The 16,983-nt window shown below is 43.1% G+C and overlaps 1 protein-coding gene across 1 annotated transcript in view; it reads right to left on the bottom strand.

Annotated features, from left to right (window-relative positions):
- The window catches only part of BLNK (B cell linker), a 72,006-nt gene extending 56,984 nt beyond the window's left edge, over positions 1-15,022 (bottom strand). Inside the window, exon 1 of the mRNA XM_019724775.3 lies at positions 14,748-15,022. Within this exon, the coding sequence (XP_019580334.3) occupies positions 14,748-14,794 (47 nt within the window). The 5' untranslated portion in view covers positions 14,795-15,022. The remainder of the gene's footprint in view (positions 1-14,747) is intronic.
- Positions 15,023-16,983: the final 1,961 nt, after the last annotated feature.

Here is a 16,983-nt window from a genome sequence, read left to right as displayed (position 1 = left end):
ATTGTTAAAAATGGAGTGATCGTCACCCGGTCTGCTGATTCTTTCTTTGCCTGACTTCCTCCTTTTTCAAATGTTTAAATGATCTCACATCAGTGACTCTAGAGTTTTGTTTAAGATGCTGCTGAACATTTTTCTAGTATGCTTCGTTTTTGTTATTAAATTTTAGAAAATTTAAAGCTTCTGATAAGTACAAGAAGAAATGGAGCTTGTAATCTGGTTCTTGGATCTTCAGGCTTGAGACGTCTGAGCTTTCTTTGACCCTGTCTCTCTCTTTGACACTTCAACTCCCATCACCAGTTATGTCGATTCTTCATCTTGTGACAAATCTTCCCTGTTTCTGTCCCCTCCCATCCCTTCCTTCAGCACAGCGCTTGTGATCTCATGAACCACAGACAATGCTGGTGGCCTCCTATCTTAGCTCCCTACCATCAGTCTCTCTCCTTCCCCAAATTTAGTTTCTTAAATTGCCCCTTTCATCATGTCAGTCTGCTCAGGAATAGTCTTTAATGTCTCCCTGTTTCTTAGAGGATAAAGTACAAACTCATTAGCTTGGCGTTCAAAGGTCTTCACAATCTGGACCCACCCAAACATTTGAGGCATAATTAATCATTCTATCTCTCCAGCCCAAGGCTAAGCTCAGGCCATTCCTTCCCCCTTCCAGATCATTTCTTGGGCACAGGAAGGGAGTCCACTTAGGGAACGAGCACGGCAATGATGGTACAGAGATTGTCCTCTACTCCTTCCTGCTTCCTGGCTGTGCAAATCTGAGCACTGCTCATCATTGCTCAATGCTTCATTTTTTTTCCCCATGAAATGAGAAGATTGGGTTACACGGACACTCAGGATTTTTGCAGCTGTAAATTTTACTTTTATAAATCCTGAATTTATACTTACCGGTTATTTAATCTCCAGTACTAATAGCAGTTTTTGAACTATTACTCGGTTCTTGTGACATCTTTTGCATCTTATCTCCTCAATTGGTTTTTTTTGGTCCTAAACTGAACATAGTGTTGTTTCTTCATTTTATGAAAGTCATAGAAGCTAATTTTTAAAAATGCATATGATACAGAGAAGTGACGAGTGAAAACTACACATCATTCTCTGCCAGAAACAGGGAAGATCAGAGGGCAGTGAGGACCCTAAAAAGGAGGTGAATGACTTAAAGGTTTCAAGATGAAGAGACCTGGGAGCTGGATCCTCATGGGAAAACAGAAATTCATAAGACAAAAGAGTGAGGAACATAGCCCAGTAGTGGAACAGAACGTGCAAAGGCTCAGAGGTGAAATTGTCTGAATGTTGGAGGTCTAGTGAGTAGCTGAGAATGGCAAAAATTGGGGGTATTGGAGGGAAGGGAATAGTCAAAGATGAAGCTGGGAGTGCGACCACGAGTCAAGGTCTGTGTTAATTAGGCCAAGGAGACGGGGTTTATAGGCTTTGGGAGCCCTTAGAGGACTTGCCTCAGAGGGTGTCCTGATCAGTGGGGAAGAATGGAGGAGGGCCTGGGCCTGGGGACACTGCTGGCTGGGAGGCCAGTATGAAGGCAACTCTCCTGGGCCCCAGCCCAAGCCCTCTGGGATAGTGTTAGGAATGTCCGTTAGGGCCTCAGCTGGACAGAAGGAAGAACCGATGGCTGCAAGGCCAGCAGCTGTCATGGAGGACTTTGCTGGGACACAGTGCCATGCCCACCATATTGAGGCCTGTGGCCAAATAAATCAGCAGTACTGGTCCTAGCTTCATTTCAAATGTCAATATTTTGTTCATCTCATGAATTTCTTTTGCATTAATTTTGATTTAAAAAATATTATTTATCTTGATTTACTGATTTTGGAGGGCTCCCCCATAAAGTTTAATGTTATTATTTGTTTTATACAAGACATGTATTTGTTGTATTTATTCCCCCAATATTCCGTGAATGCATACTGAGCAAGGCCCATGCAGGACACAGAGCTACCTCAACACAAATCTTGCCCTCTGGCAATGCAGGAAAGAGGTCCCTTCCTCCACCTTATGGCAAGACAAAAACCTGACCTTTGTGAAACCAGAGGACAGATATAGACAGAGACTGGGTGACTTATACAAAATAGCTTCCTTTTGTATAATTTCTGTCTCAAAGCTGAAATCTCTGCGTACCAACTGTCGTTTTGAGACAGAGACCACTTTTTAGTGACTCTTCTGTTACTTGCATGTTGCAGAGCTCGTCCTATCACCAGCTTCCTTCCTCTGCCCTTTCCATAGCCTTCTAGTCCTGCCTCAGCTTCCTCATGCCCACTTCCTCCAGCCTGGTCTTCCTGTGGCGTTATTGGTGTTATATTTAGGTTGACAAGTTTAGCAGCTCAGGCTGCTTCCTTCCAGAGACTGGCACCCTGGAGCCGGCACAGAAGATTTGACAGTGCCTTCCATGCTGTGATAACCTAAGAAAGCATCCCAGAGCTGAATTAGCACCCCCACCCTACTTACAGATGCAGGTACTGAGGCTCAGAGAGCGCCTGATGCTTGTCTCAGACCACACAGCTTTGAAATCCTGACTCCTAATTTTGCCTGTCGTTAAGGTAGCCACAGAAATTTGGCAGTGCGACGGGCTTGAATTTCCTGGGCCAACCTCCTCTTGTAAGGGAGGAAGCTACCTACGAAGTCTGCAAATTAAATTCCCAAACTTGTTGCAATGATGTTGCTAACCTTTTTTGCTATCAGAGGGATTATTCATTATGAATTTGTACCACCTGGACAAACAGTTAACCAAGTTTACTATTTGGAAGTGCTAAAAAGGCTGCATGAAAAAGTTAGACGACCTTAACTTTTCACCAACAATTCATGGCTCTTGCATCACGACAATGCACCAGCTCACACGGCACTGTCTGTGAGGGAGTTTTTAGCCAGTAAACAAATAACTGTATTGGAACACCCTCCCTACTCACCTGATCTGGCCCCAATGACTTCTTTCTTTACCTGAAGATAAAGGAAATATTGAAAGGACATTTTGATGACATTCAGGACATCAAGGGTAATACGACGGCAGCTCTGATGGCCATTCCAGAAAAAAAGTTCCAAAATTGCTTTGAAGGGTGGACTAGACATTGGCATCGGTGCATAGCTTCCCAAGGGGAGTACTTTGAAGGTGACCATAGTGATATTCAGTAATGAGGTAGGTAGCACTTTTTCTAGGATGAGTCTGCGAACTTAATTGTCCGACCTTGTACATTCCAGGGAAATGTTGCCATTGCCCCCAGATGAATTAGCTGAGGATTCCCCCAGCTCTTTCCATCATACCCTGTTTTTCCTCTTTCCATACATGACCCGAGTCTCCAACTGGAGGCTCATCAGCTTTTCCATGGCAGGGACTGTGTCTTCCACCTTCTTATGTCACAGCCCAGAGCCACAGTTCTAGTCGCAGCACAATAAGCCACGCCAGTGGTCTGACTCAGATAACCAATGGCAACAACAGTGAATGTCAGCGCTTACTGAGCATGTTATTATGTCCCAGGTACTTCACAGGCATTATTTCATTTAACCCTCACAACTCTGAGGTCAGTCCTATTGTTATCCCCATTTTTTAAATTGTGATTAAAAAATAACCACCTAACATAAGATTCACCATCTTAGCTCTTTTTATGTGTAGAGTCCAATAGTGTATTTACATACACATTATACACTCACACATTATTGTGATTATCCCAATTTTATAGATGAGAAAACTTTGCTCAGGGACATTAAGTAACTTGCCCCAGGTCCTACACCCAGTAAATGACAGAGATGGGATTTGAAATCGGGCTGTCTAACTCCAGAACCCAGGCTCTCAACCACCCCTGGGTGACACCTGCCCACTTAGATCAGCTTGGCCCCTCACCAGGGCAGGTGACCAACTTCACTGTATTCCTCTTTGAGCACCTGTCTCTCTGTCCCTGGAAAAGGCATCCAGTCCCTCTACCAGCCAAGTAGTTTTTACTGGGGACACATGTAACCCCACCACTACTGCCTTGCTACTCGTCTGCAAGGTCAGACACGTTGCTAGAGGGAAGCCCAGGATCTTAGAGGCCTGTTGCAATCTTTAGGGATTGGCAGAGAACAAAGAAGAAGGGAGAGATGATAGGAGGAGGGGGAAAGAAAGAGGGTAGTGCATGCAGGTGGCCAGAGAGAATGTGGCAGGGGCTTTCTGGGGTCTGGAACATGCTCAGAAATAGAGTGACTGAGCTCAGCTGGAAGGAGGCCTGAGCACCATATCTTCATGTGCGCTTTCTCAACATACTGGTCAGAAAAAAACAACTTAAGAGTCCTGGGATGGAGGGAATGGGTGCACTTTACACATGAGCATCTCGCAGCCTGGGTTGTCTTACTAACCACCTATTAACCAGAGAATGTAATTTGCAAGTGTCTCCAGACACTCTACATTTTTTTATTTTTTTCCTACTGAGATCTGCAAATATTTTGTGGTAGTCTTTGGCATATCTGAGCTGCTGATCTGGGTTATAAGCAGACAGAAACTGGGAGGATTTGGCACAACCAGGGGTAGGGATTATCCTACAGAAACCCTAAACCCTTTAAAAAAAAATCCTGGCGCGCTTTACCCTGTCAGAGGCAGTTGGGCATGGGACACACCACGCTGACACTGATGAGATGACAAGGAAACTAGGCTATATGAGCTTTGAGAAGTTCTTAGATTTGCCATTTAATGTGACAGCAGAAATTGTCATGGCTCTCCCCCTCTCTCATTTTAGGGGCAGGAGCCCTTGGGGCCTGAAGGGCTGCAGCACTTTCTTTCCTTTTGGCAGTGAGTAAACCTTTCTTGCTTCTTCCTCTCACCCACCATACAGCAGGGAGGAGCTTGGGGAAAGGGAAGACATTATCCTGTTAAACTGATCATTCTCAAATTTGCAATACCAAATGACAAATGATTCTAATCATGTTTCAGATAATTCCAAAAACGCAATCCTATGTACTTCTAGAAAATGAATGTGTTTTAAGAATTTGAGCGTGTTCTTTTAAAAAATTAACCATAAGAGGAAAAAAATTAGTCTTAGCAGTGTCTACAGGGTACACTGTAATATTGTCCCCACTTGTCCGGGCATCCATTTGCACAGTTAAAATATTTTCAGGGAGTAAAGAGTGGTTTTGAGGAATGGTATTTCCCATCTGCTGAAAAAATTGGACTCAGTTAAGCTCATTTCACTGGGGTCTGAGTAAAAGGATATTGGGAAACGTCATGTGTAAGGATTGAAGTGGAGGGAAGCATTGTAATTCTTAAAACCCATCCAGAAATGTTTATCAATAATACATTTTAAAAACTTTGAAACAATATCTAATTGGTCAAACAAAAATATGACCATGGGTCCCCCAAATGTACTATTTTATGATAAGTATGAAAAATAATTTCATTATCAAATTTTGCATTGTGGTAAAATACACATAAGGTAAAATTCACCATTTCGACCATTTCAAAGTATACAACTCAGCAGCATTTAGGAAACTCACAATGCTGTGCAACCACTACAACTATCTAGAACATTTTCATCACCCCAAAAGGAAACCTCATACCCTTAAAACACTCATTAGCAATTCTGAAGCTGATATTTTTTCAATTGACTTTTTAAAAAAATTATTATTTTTTTATCAGTTCACTTTTGAGGTATTTGCATGAATATCTTTTTTTTTTTTTTTAATCATGTTAAAAGATTGTCTTCGTCAGGTATATTAGGCCCAATCATCCAGGATTGGTTTGGCAACAGTGATGATCTTTGAATGTGGAGATGATATGAAATCAATAGTCTTTCCATTGTAAAAAGAGGAGTTTGACCCTGAACAGGCTGCGAAGACCATTTGAAAGGCAAAACAGCCACATATGTGTAGAGGGTCCAGTTTCCCAGTGATTTAGTATTACATTTTCCTTCTTTCTTGGAAGTTTGTATTTGCTTCTCTGGTAATGATTTGCACTAAAATAAGAAGACTGTTTTCCTTCCGGTCCAGTATTGAATATGGACATTACTATGCTTTAAGTGCTTAAAAGATTATTCTTCCTCCTACAGATTTTTATACTTGTGACCAAGGAAAGTTATGAAGTCAACAACAACAAGTTAAATGGGGATGACATTTCCTTGTCCCTGTGCCGCACCTCTTTAATCCTCCAGTCTAAGCACCCTTAGTCACAGCCTCCTGCTGGGAATTCCCTCACTTAGGTGTGGCCCAATGCCCCTGACCTTTCCCTTTTCTTTATCACCACTTTCCTGAACAATGTCCCATTCTTTCAGCTAACAACTGTTGACTGAGCTACCTCTGTGTGTGAGAGAGAAGAGCACAGCTCTCTGCCTGCTCCATCTGACCTGGCTGTCCGATAAAGGATTTCCGCCTGGGTATTAGTGACAGGTACTGACTTAATGTCTGAACCTATTATACTTAGAGGTGTTTGATTGTGAACCAGGGCTAGGAGACACTGCCTTATTCCACGTGGGTGCCTCTCTAATGACACAATTTGGGGCCTTGGATAAGCCCAGGCCAGGAATTTTGGGGGAGGGGGACACTCACTAAGCTCTTCCTCTCTAGTCAACATACTTACTGTTACAACATCTCTATTATGTTATATATTATTATTCCCATTTTCCAGTTGATAAAGTTGAAGCAGAAAAAGATTAAGTGACCTCCTCAAAGACCATGAGCTAGTAAATGCAGAGCAACTGTTGAAACCTAGGTCTGCCCAATTCCAAAGTTCGTATTTTTTCCAGTACAGCAAAAACAGCTTTCTGGGCACTTCTTAAATTATACCACATTGATCCCATATGCTCAGTCGACACGTGAGACCAATTGTGCTTTTTATAATTATAACTCACTCTCAGATGACATGAACTATTGTGGGAGCATTCTTTGAAAAATACATGTCAGTAGGATACCAAACACCTGAGTCAGCGTGGAATTCAAGTGTGGACTTGGAAACGTGTACTAGCCAGAAATACTGACAGCATGATTCTGTAGGGCTTCTTTACTGGGGTGTCTGACTAGTAAATTAGTTTCCTTTTTGCTTAAAAAAATACATATATAGGTCTAGGAAAAATTGAGAACACAGACTAAGCTAGAATGTTTTATTGGCCAGTAAATGACAGGGTGGGATAAAGGAGGGTGTGGCCTACTCTTCTTCCTGGCAGGCACACATGGAGGTGTCGTTCTAGAATGTGCTCTGCTAGTGTGAGCTGGAATAGGTAACTTCACCTCCCTGGGCCTCAGCTTTCTTACCTGAGCGATAAATAGGGCCGAGGAGATGGCGTCTTAGGCCCTTGCCAGGTAACCCTCTGTGATCGGGGTGAGGACACTGGTGTCCAGGTCCCTACACGTTGCAGGGGAAGCAGACTCTGCCTCGTGGCTCATGGAACCTGTGGCCAGCACTGGCTACTGAATTTCTGGGGTCCAATGTAAAATGAAAACACAAGGCCTCTTGTTGAACATTATTCCGAATTTCAAGACGGCAGTAGCAGAGCATTACAGCAAGCACTGGGGCCTTAGAGCCCGGGCCTTGTGTGAGTGCATGGCCAGACTCCCAGGAAGCTGGCCTCTGCAGCGTGTTCCCTACACTGTGGGAAGGGATGAAATCTGGAGTAGGTCTGGGGCCCCAGCTAGCCTGGGGGAGGCAGGGACTCCTCTGGGGTAATGATTTCCTTTCTCAGGAAAATGGCCAGTGCAGAAGCATGACTCATCAAGGAGACACAACATGTCCCTTAAAGTGGCTTCCTTGCCTTGCTTTGGAAACAGCCATGCTGGACTGAGGGAAAATGGCATGTTTGGGGGCGTAGACCAGAATGCTGTAAAAAGGTTCTGAAAACATCTGACTGAAAAATAAGCCTGCAGGTGTAGCTTCCTGAGAAGGGACAGGTAGGAGAAGGTGGGCCAGACCAGGAGGAGGAGGCACCTGCGAGGGGAACTCTTTGGGAACAGACAGCCCTCAGCTGTCTGGTTAAGTGGACTTAACAGGTTTCTTGGCAAGGCCATTTCTATAGTTGGCAAGAACACTGCAGCCCCTTAAGCTTGGAGGCAGAATCTAGGCTCACCAATGAGACTTGAGCATCTGACATTACAATAGACAGAAGTGCCATGCCAGCCTGGATCCTTCACATATACTGGGGGTGCCAAAAAAATGTACACAAGTGGACTCTTTGGTCAGCGCAATTCAAGCAGTAGTTCGCTATAATCAGAAGTGTCTGGATGCTGATGATAACCACTTTGAGCACCTCTTGTAATTGTGGAAGTCAAAAGTGACTTGTATGCATCTTTTGTTATCAGTATATATTGAGTATTACAATTTTAATACAGTTTTCTTAAAATGTGTATACATTTTTTTTGGCACCCTCTGTGTGTCCTCTCACCATTCCTAGTAGCATAAGAGAATCAGGCAAACTGTTTCCTGACATCTGGATAAGATCAACACCAATTTAAAAAGTCATGAGGTTGGGGTGGGGGGAGATAAAGAATTGTTTTATAATAGCGCTGGAGTAAACATTAAAAAGAAGTTGCACCTTCAAAACCCATCTATCAGTTTCATAAAATATGCATCAGTGGCCACAGGGAGACCAGGCAAGAGAGGGTGAATACTGCAGCAGACACTACCCCAGGTGATGGGAGAGTCATTCCAAATCTGCGCCTCACCTGGACCTCAGGGCAACACCAGCTGCTCCAAGACAGGAACAGCATGTCCCCTTCCGTGCAGCACTTAGCCATTGAGTCAGAGCCATAAGCCCTTGGACATCTTAATATCTATGTTATCACTTAATTTGCTTTTTATCCCAATCTAAGGGTTTCCACTCAATATTTGCCCAGTCTACTCACAGAGGTAGAAACAGAGACTATTCTAAGATGACCTTATGTCTGGAAATCTTTTTTTGCTCTGTTCTCTACCCAGGAGAGAACAATGTATACTTCAATGGTGCATGTTGTTCATAGAATCTAGTTTTGTTGGACACTAAAAATTAAAAACAAAAACAAAAAAACAACTCATTGCAATACAGGCCTAAGCACCTCTAGCCCTTCCCCTTGGCAACTCCTCACCCAAACCAATCCAGGCAGAGGAAGATCCGTCCAGTGAGCAGAAGTCACATCAGTTACTAAGATATATGTTATGTGTTCTAAACTTCACATACATACTGTCACTATGAAAACATACAAATGAATATGTGCTTCTTGGTTTAGACAGAATTTGTTCTGCTTGGTCTAAATTAGAGTTTCTCAACAGTAGCACTATTGATATTTTGGGCCAGATAATTTTTTTGCTGTGAGGACTGCTCTGTACAATGTAGGATATTTAGTAGCACCCTAGGCATCTAAAGTGCCAGTAGTTCCCCCACCCAATTGTGACAATCAAATGTCCCTTGGAGAGCAAAATTGTCCCCGGTGGAGAACCATTGATCTAAATGATGCAGCTATGACTCGGAGGGTGGCAGGGGAAGGATATTTCTGTGGGGTTTATTTAAAAGCCAAAGAAAGCCATCTGGTGTTTCATTTTCTCTGTAACAAGCTGCCACTTAATTTATCTTTTTTTCTCAGTCATATTCTTCAGCAAGCCTAGATTCCTTGATGTCATTGCATGAGGGCAATAGTAAGGTCCTCTTTGAAAATGAACCAAACTAGTAAACTGTACACAGAACAGACGAGGTTAGTCATCTGGATGAGACCTGTGCCTAACACGTTTGGTACTAGCCCAGTGTCCCCAGTCCAGTGCTGTAGGAGGCAGGGCTACAATGTAATTGTGGTTCAGTTCTTGGAAACCTAATTAATTGTATCATAACCCATGTGGAGACTGGTTGCTTGGAGAGAAAGGATGTGCTCAAATGTTGCAAACAGGCAATCATTAAATCTAGGAGAGAGTGTGCCTTGGATGTGTGGCCTCTGGTTTAGGGTTTTCCTGGCACAGCCATGCCCAAAGTGGATGAGAAAGAGTGCCTTGAATTTTCTTGGCTGGTGATCCCGAAATCCATACATACTAAGCAAATTTCTAATAACGTGGCTCCAGTGTAGCTTGTCCACAAGGAGAAAGAGGCTTTGTCTGAGTATTTTACCAACAGATGTGACACAATACAGGCCAGTTGAGTGGATTCTCAGACGACATAACACAGGTTAGCAGTGTGAAGAGAATGGGAAACCATACTTCCTGGAAAGTTTATCTTATTTCTACCGTTAGATGCTATGCCTCCTTTTTGCCCTCCCACATCAGTGCTGGCCTGTGACCTAAGCTTATAAAGAATGAGAACAGAGATGCCCCTACACACATGAGTTGCTCTATCGACCGTGAGCCCCTTGGGCAGCTTCCTGCTCTGCTTGCCATTCCAATTAAAGGGGACTTGGTCTATTACCATGAGTAGGAAGAGAGACAGGAAATGGTCACTCGTGATGGGTGGGTTGAAGTACAAGTTGTTGTGTCTACTTTTTATTACTTGTTATACTGACCATGTGACAGATATCATTCTGGAACGTTCTGCCGATGTTATCTTACTTGTTCTTCACTACAAGCCTCACAACAAGTGAGGAAGGCATCTCTAGTTTTATTTGACTGTTGAGGAAACTGAGGCTTAGAGAAATTGAATGAGACCCATAGCTAGTAACTGGCAGTTGGAGCCCAGCCCTTTGGGGCTCCAGTCGCATTGTTCTTCTAAATACATCATAGCTATCTTCTAGATAATCTTATCTGGATGCTGTCTAGATTCATTCTCTGACCCCAATGTTCAAAGTTGGGCAGCTTTCAAAGCAATAAGAAAAGAATTGGAAGATATTTTGCAAACGGGTTGTCTCACATAAGTTGATGATTCAATCAGGAAATATTTCCTGAGAGTCATAAGATAAAATACTAGCCTTAGAGGATGTGTAACATATGTCAAGCATTGTCTCCATTCCTAAAGGGTCACACAGCATCAGAGTAGAGAGGGACTTTGGTAATCGTCTGGTCCAAAGTCCTCATTTTGTAGATGGGGGACACAGGGGAAATGAGATCCTATTCAGGATGGTGCGGCAGTAAAGGAAAGAAAGGGACATATATGGAAGCATCATAAAAGAAAGACTACAGGGTGTGGTTGGTGAGTGGAGGTCCAGAGAGGAGGATGCATCAGACTCTGGGCTGATGATGATACCATTAACAGAAACAGGGAGGACCGGAGAGGGAGCTAGTGGAGGAAAGGTGAAAAGAAGGTGAATTTGTTTCTGAGGAATTGAAAAGTCAGCTAACTGGAAATTCCAAGTGAGGATTCCAAGACCTGAGCAGTCATGTCCCAGAATCTGTTAAATAAGATCATAAAATGATTTAGGTTCTATTGCCTTTCTTTCTTTAAATTCTCCACTAGCTGTGAGATTCAGACACCCATGCCAGAGCTCTGTCATGCTCAACAGTTTTATTAGCCACTTAAATTAAGGCAGAGAAGGGATATTTGTCACAACTACAATCCATGCAAAGCTAAATGCCGCAGGTGTCAGTATCAACAGGTAAAATAGCCAAAATAGCCAGAAAGAACTGAAACTAACATGAAATTTATCAAGGATCAATGTAAAGTCCTATGTTTATGTTCAGAAAATCAATTGCACACCTATAGAATTAATAAGAATAACAATATTGATATTAAGAACTACCATTTTTAAATTCAGTGATTAATGTATGCCAGAATCACTACGGGTCAACGCTTCATAGAATGATTGATTTAATCCTTACAACAGCCCTATCAGATCAGATCCTATTATAATCTCCTTCTTACCAGCTGAAGAAACTGAGACCAAGGAGATTAAGTAAACTTTCCTAAAATTACACATATGTTAATTGGACTGAAAAATACCACTTTAACCAATAAGGATTGGGGTGATTTGGTTTCACCACACTCAAAGAGCCTTCGCATGTATAAAAGTGAGTGTGTTTATAGGTGCTACAAAGAAAAAGACGTGAGCACAGATGATGAGTCAATTGAGAGGTTATTAAAAACATAAAAATATAAAATTTCCTTTTCAAAGTTTCACTCACTTGAAAAGAATATAGTCAGTGTGATTCAGGATTGTAAATTTTGAAATATTTACCTAGAAGCATAAACTTTTTAGGATCCTAGGAATGTTTGCTGTGAAAGGATTGAGAAACCAGGTTTTAGCTGGGTTTCTGATGATAATGTTATCTTACAAAATCCAGGGAAAAACCATGGTTAAGAATTAACTAAAAGATCTTGAGAGTTTATGGATTCCTTCATGTGGTGCTTCAATGGTTAAAAAAAAAAAAGAAAAGAAAAACGAGAATCTGTGCTCACACATTTCTGTGGTCACATGCAACTTAGCCACCTCGCCTTTCTCAATTCTTCCACAGCAGAAACTCTCAGGGCAAATTCTTATCCCCAGCTGTGTCCATCTGGGAACCTTCTTTTACTCCTTCATTTTGAGAATCCCTTGTTTCCTTCCAATCCTGCCTGTTCCCCTTTCCTTGGTTGATTCTCCCTTTCCTGCACTCCTGGTCACTCCTTCTGCCTCTAGTTTCTTTTCAGCCCTGGAAATATATCGCCTAGATCAGGGTCATCCCTTTTAGACTCCCTTGATGGACACTTACTATCGCTCTATTTTTGTGACTAAGAATTTAAGCAAATTCTCACATAAACTTTGATAAACCTAAGCATATAAACACAGCTCTTCATTTATATTGTCATGTGGTGCCAAATAATTGCAGTTAGGCAACATTTTGAATTGGTGTTACTAGTCAGGACAGAGGATATAAACCACAAGGATCAAGTATTTTATTTATCTGTTTCTCACTATCCCATCTAATTACAGAAAAGATTTAAGATGGTGCTTCAAGTCCATCGTGTTTACAATTTCATTTCTTTGAAAATGTCCACGTTGACAGTGTACGTTTTACCAAAACAGGCCAATTCTGTACAGACAACTGAATAACCAAGTGGGGGAAAAAAGTTATTTCTGCCTAAGCAGATGAGTGGAGTGTATGATTATCCACAATATAATTTTGGTTTTCTACCCTGTAATCCATGGTTGTGTATTGTCTATCAACTGTTACATGATCAAGCTGGACTTTGTCCGAAAGGGAGGGATCATAAAGTGATTTAGGTTCTATTGCCTTTTTTCAAATTCTCATGTAGAGTTTCCGAAAGAGGTTATAAGCCTCAGGATAGCTCCAGGTTACGGAATCTCTCTTTCAAAACCCTCCTGCTCATATGAGAGAAGCCCTGATATCTATTCCTTGGTAGTTTCTTTGGCACGTCTTTCCTGCCTCTCCGTCCCTTTCCCCTCTCACTGCTGTGCCCCAAGTCCAGACCTGCAACACTAGATGCTTGGGTTACTTAACTGTCCCCCTCCTACTGGGTTTCCTTGCTTCCAGTCTCCCTCCCCCTCCAGCCCACCCTGCCAACCTCCCATAAGCGTGTTGGCAGGACATCTCCAACAATGTAAACCATTTTCCAGCTCTCTGTGGTGAGACCCCCCCTGTCCTCTGTAATTGGGCCCCACCCTACACATCCAACCTTGTCAGGACCGCCTGGTCCCACATGCCCTACTCTCCTGTCTCCATTGGACAGGAAACTCTCTTCCTCATCCCTCACATGGACCGTCCAAATGTCAGCTCCAAGTGTCAGCTTTGCATTTCCTCCCTCCCAGCACATAATACTTCCCTTCCACTCCTACAACTCCTTTCATGTCCCCGGCCTCCCAAATCCTAGCTCTTGAAGCATCTTCTCCCTGAAACCTTCTCCAGCTCCTCCAATTCCTAGCTTACACTCATTTAGTCTCTTACTGCTTCTCTTGTTTTACCTCACCCCCTCCTATGAGGTGCAGCAACTTGAGACCAAAGGCAAGACTGCGGTACCTTCTCGTCGGTGCCGGTGCAGATCACACAGCAGCTGCTGAGAGTGTGGCCTCAAAATGGCTGCCTGTGTCCTGTGCTGCGTGCCCATCCCAGGTCAGCAGTTCATGTCACCATTTACCAAGCCCCTACCAGGGGTAAGACCCATAGTCTCACTGTGAATGGCTGTGTCTCTGCCAATTCCAGACTACTTGCTCTTAAATTTTGTCTCAAAAGCTCGAATTCTCTGGCTCCTTAATATCTGTGGTAACTTGCTACATGTGTCACATCACCCCATGAAGAATTGAAGTTCAAACAGTAGTTGAAATACAAGCCAGTCATTGAACATTAAAAAATTCCAGTTTCCAAAAACCATGAAACACAAAGAAGAATTTCAAAATCAAAATTTTGGAACTCTTCGTTTCTACAGATCAAAGAAGTTTCTTGATTCTTGCCCGCACTGGGGTCATTTCTGGTTTATTCTTTCTAAGTGGAGTTTTATAGATAATTATTACACTGACATGAGGACATGGGAAAAAAACAGATCTAATCTCCCCCAAAAACACTTGATATATACCCACAAAATAAATAGGAGACAGTAAAACTATAATGAATATACCTGATTATAACAATCTTTCACATTACAAAGCAATCCACAATGAAATGGTTGAGGACTCAGATTAGGCAAACCCTTCCTTAAGAAAGGTTGTTGTATTCAGACTCTGAAAGCTGACCTTTGGCCTCTCTTTTTTATTCTCCCTCCAGAGCTTTACACTTTGTCACTGGCAAAAGCCTGCTAAAATAAGCCTACTTGTTCCTACATACTTCTTTAAAAATGCGATCTACTTCCCCATAGTCATTGCCACCCACTGCCTTAGAACCAGTAAAGCATTCCAGGATTTCAGTATTTCTGAGATGCAGTAAGAGCACTGGAAAAAGCAGAAGAAGAAGTATTGGATGGGGACAATCTTACCTCAACTTCTGACTGGCAGGAACAGTTAGTTTATTAAGCTTGTCCATTCTTTTTGGTAACAATGAGCCACAGATAACCGTCCAGTGGTAATGTCAGCAGTGCCGGGCCCTGCTAGGGGGTAGCATGGTAAGCCTTTGATCTCAAGGATCCCCAGTCACTGGAGTCTGATCTCCGAGAGTGCAGGCTGCTGGCAAACACCCTGGCACCAGGGAGAAGTAAAACTTGCTCGAGCACATAGTCAAGTTTCATGTTTCTACATAATCATGTGACCTGGGTAGCCAGCCAGCTTGGCTGATTACTCCACATTGTGTAAACTCTAATAGTGAAACCTATTGGACATGCAAATTTCTTTCCAGCTGCTTTCTTTTATAACCAGATTTTTAACCAGGTCAGGGCAAGCTCTGACTGGTCACTACTTCCTGTTGTCTCAACACATATCGTTGTGTTTTCAGCAGGTGTCATGCTGTCCCCAGCAGCTTCCTGGGCTCAAGGAAAAGCAAAATAGTCATTTCCCTCAGAAGGTTTCTTTGCAACTTTATGCTCATTTGCATCACGTCATGGATAAACTTTTCCACTTGAAGAACCATGATATGAAACTGGCATTTTTCTATTGTTCTGTTCATCCCTTCCACACCCCCCCCCCCCACCCAAATGTTTTTAAATAAATATCAGGTGGCAGTGACACAGCAGTAATGGTCTACTCAGAGAATTAGTTTTCTTTTCCTGACAATCTATCTAAAATGGGATGGACAGTTCTCTAGGCAAGGTAGAGACAGATGAGTGATCTGAAAAAGAGGAGCGGTCTGTATCATAAGATGTGTGCTATGTGTGATCCTTGTCAGGTCAGTGGACTCAGGAGTAATGCTGAGAGCCAGATGTTTGCAGACAAAACCAGGAGGTACCCAAAAGTCAGCTGAGAACAAATCTGACAATCTCCCAACAATGCAATTCTGACATCAGGCCATTTGGAAGTCCCTTGAAAAGCAGGATGCCACTCTCCTCACTGCCTTTGTCCCCACCTGCCCCCATCCGCTGCTCACTTTCATCTCCTCCCAGGACTGACGCAGTTACATGCAGCCCTGGGGGCAGCAAGGGCATCTCAAGTACTGCAGGTCAGGCGAGCAGCAGGGAGGAGGGAAGCACACCTGTAGGGCTGATCCATTCAGAGCGGCCCACTTCCCTCCTGGAAGACTTGACTGCTCCCTTGACCTATTCTGAACATCTCCCATTTGTCTGTCATTTAGAGGTCAGAAGGCAGTTTAGAGTCAGAGAAGAAGGAAATAAGAGGGACCGTTCCTTCTATGCCTGGATACACTTCCCTGTAGCCAGCAAGAATGCTCTGTTCACCTTTGTGAAATTGGGGTACTGTTCTACGTTATTCCAGGTGACCAGTCCTCTCCAGGGTCTGAAGAATATATAGAAAGGACAAAGTGGAAGGCTCCCAGGTACCTCTCCTGTTACAGACCCGAAGTCTGGCTGAAGATAGAAGCGGAAGAGGGAGAAGAGCTAAAGAAAGAGGAGGAAGAGGAGGAGGAGGGAGGAGAGAGGCAGCAATGGCAGAGGTGGAAGCAGTAAACGGATTTCAACCCTCCTGTGTGGCTCCTTTGTACAAACAGAGGTTCTGTACTTCTCCAGGTAAATCTTGACTGTTCACATTCATGTACTGCCTCTGAATTTCTAACTCGACCAGACGTTCAGGAGCAGAATCCTCAGAGCTACTGAAGGGTGGCCAGGCCAATAAGAGAGCAGATAATTTTCATGAGAAAAATGCAAGTGCTTGCCTCCTCCAATAGTTTATTTTCCCCAAGCAAGCCGCTCACTTTTCTTGCATTGTACCCCGGAGGAACTCTAGACCTCGGCCCATCCCCTTCCCATAATTTTTAACTGAAACTAGTATTCCAGGATGATGAAGGCACATGTAATGTCATCAAGAATCAGGACAGTCAGGCTTCACTGAATGGGATGATGATAACCAGCTCATTCCTTCTTAATTATTGTAAAGTACACCCCCTCGGCCACTTGACTTTTCTCTCAACCAACAACTTGGCTCAGCACCTGGGCTGGCAACTTCTTATTCCCCAGAGAAATAGACCAGGGGCAAGAGTTACACTTCTGCTTTTTCTTTTTACAGCCACCTGTATTTCTTCTTTTTACTGTATTTAGTCTGACATGATAAAAATGAGAGTCTGCTTGTCCACACTGGGCATTTTGCCCCATGTGGTCTGTAGCATGACAA

The sequence above is a fragment of the Rhinolophus sinicus genome, chromosome 15, assembly GCF_057876585.1.
Source record: "Rhinolophus sinicus isolate RSI-liver-muscle chromosome 15, RSI-T2T, whole genome shotgun sequence".
Classification (NCBI taxonomy): Eukaryota; Metazoa; Chordata; class Mammalia; order Chiroptera; family Rhinolophidae; genus Rhinolophus; species Rhinolophus sinicus.
Note: the sequence above shows the minus strand (reverse complement) of the source record. Positions and strands in the feature narration are given on the sequence as shown.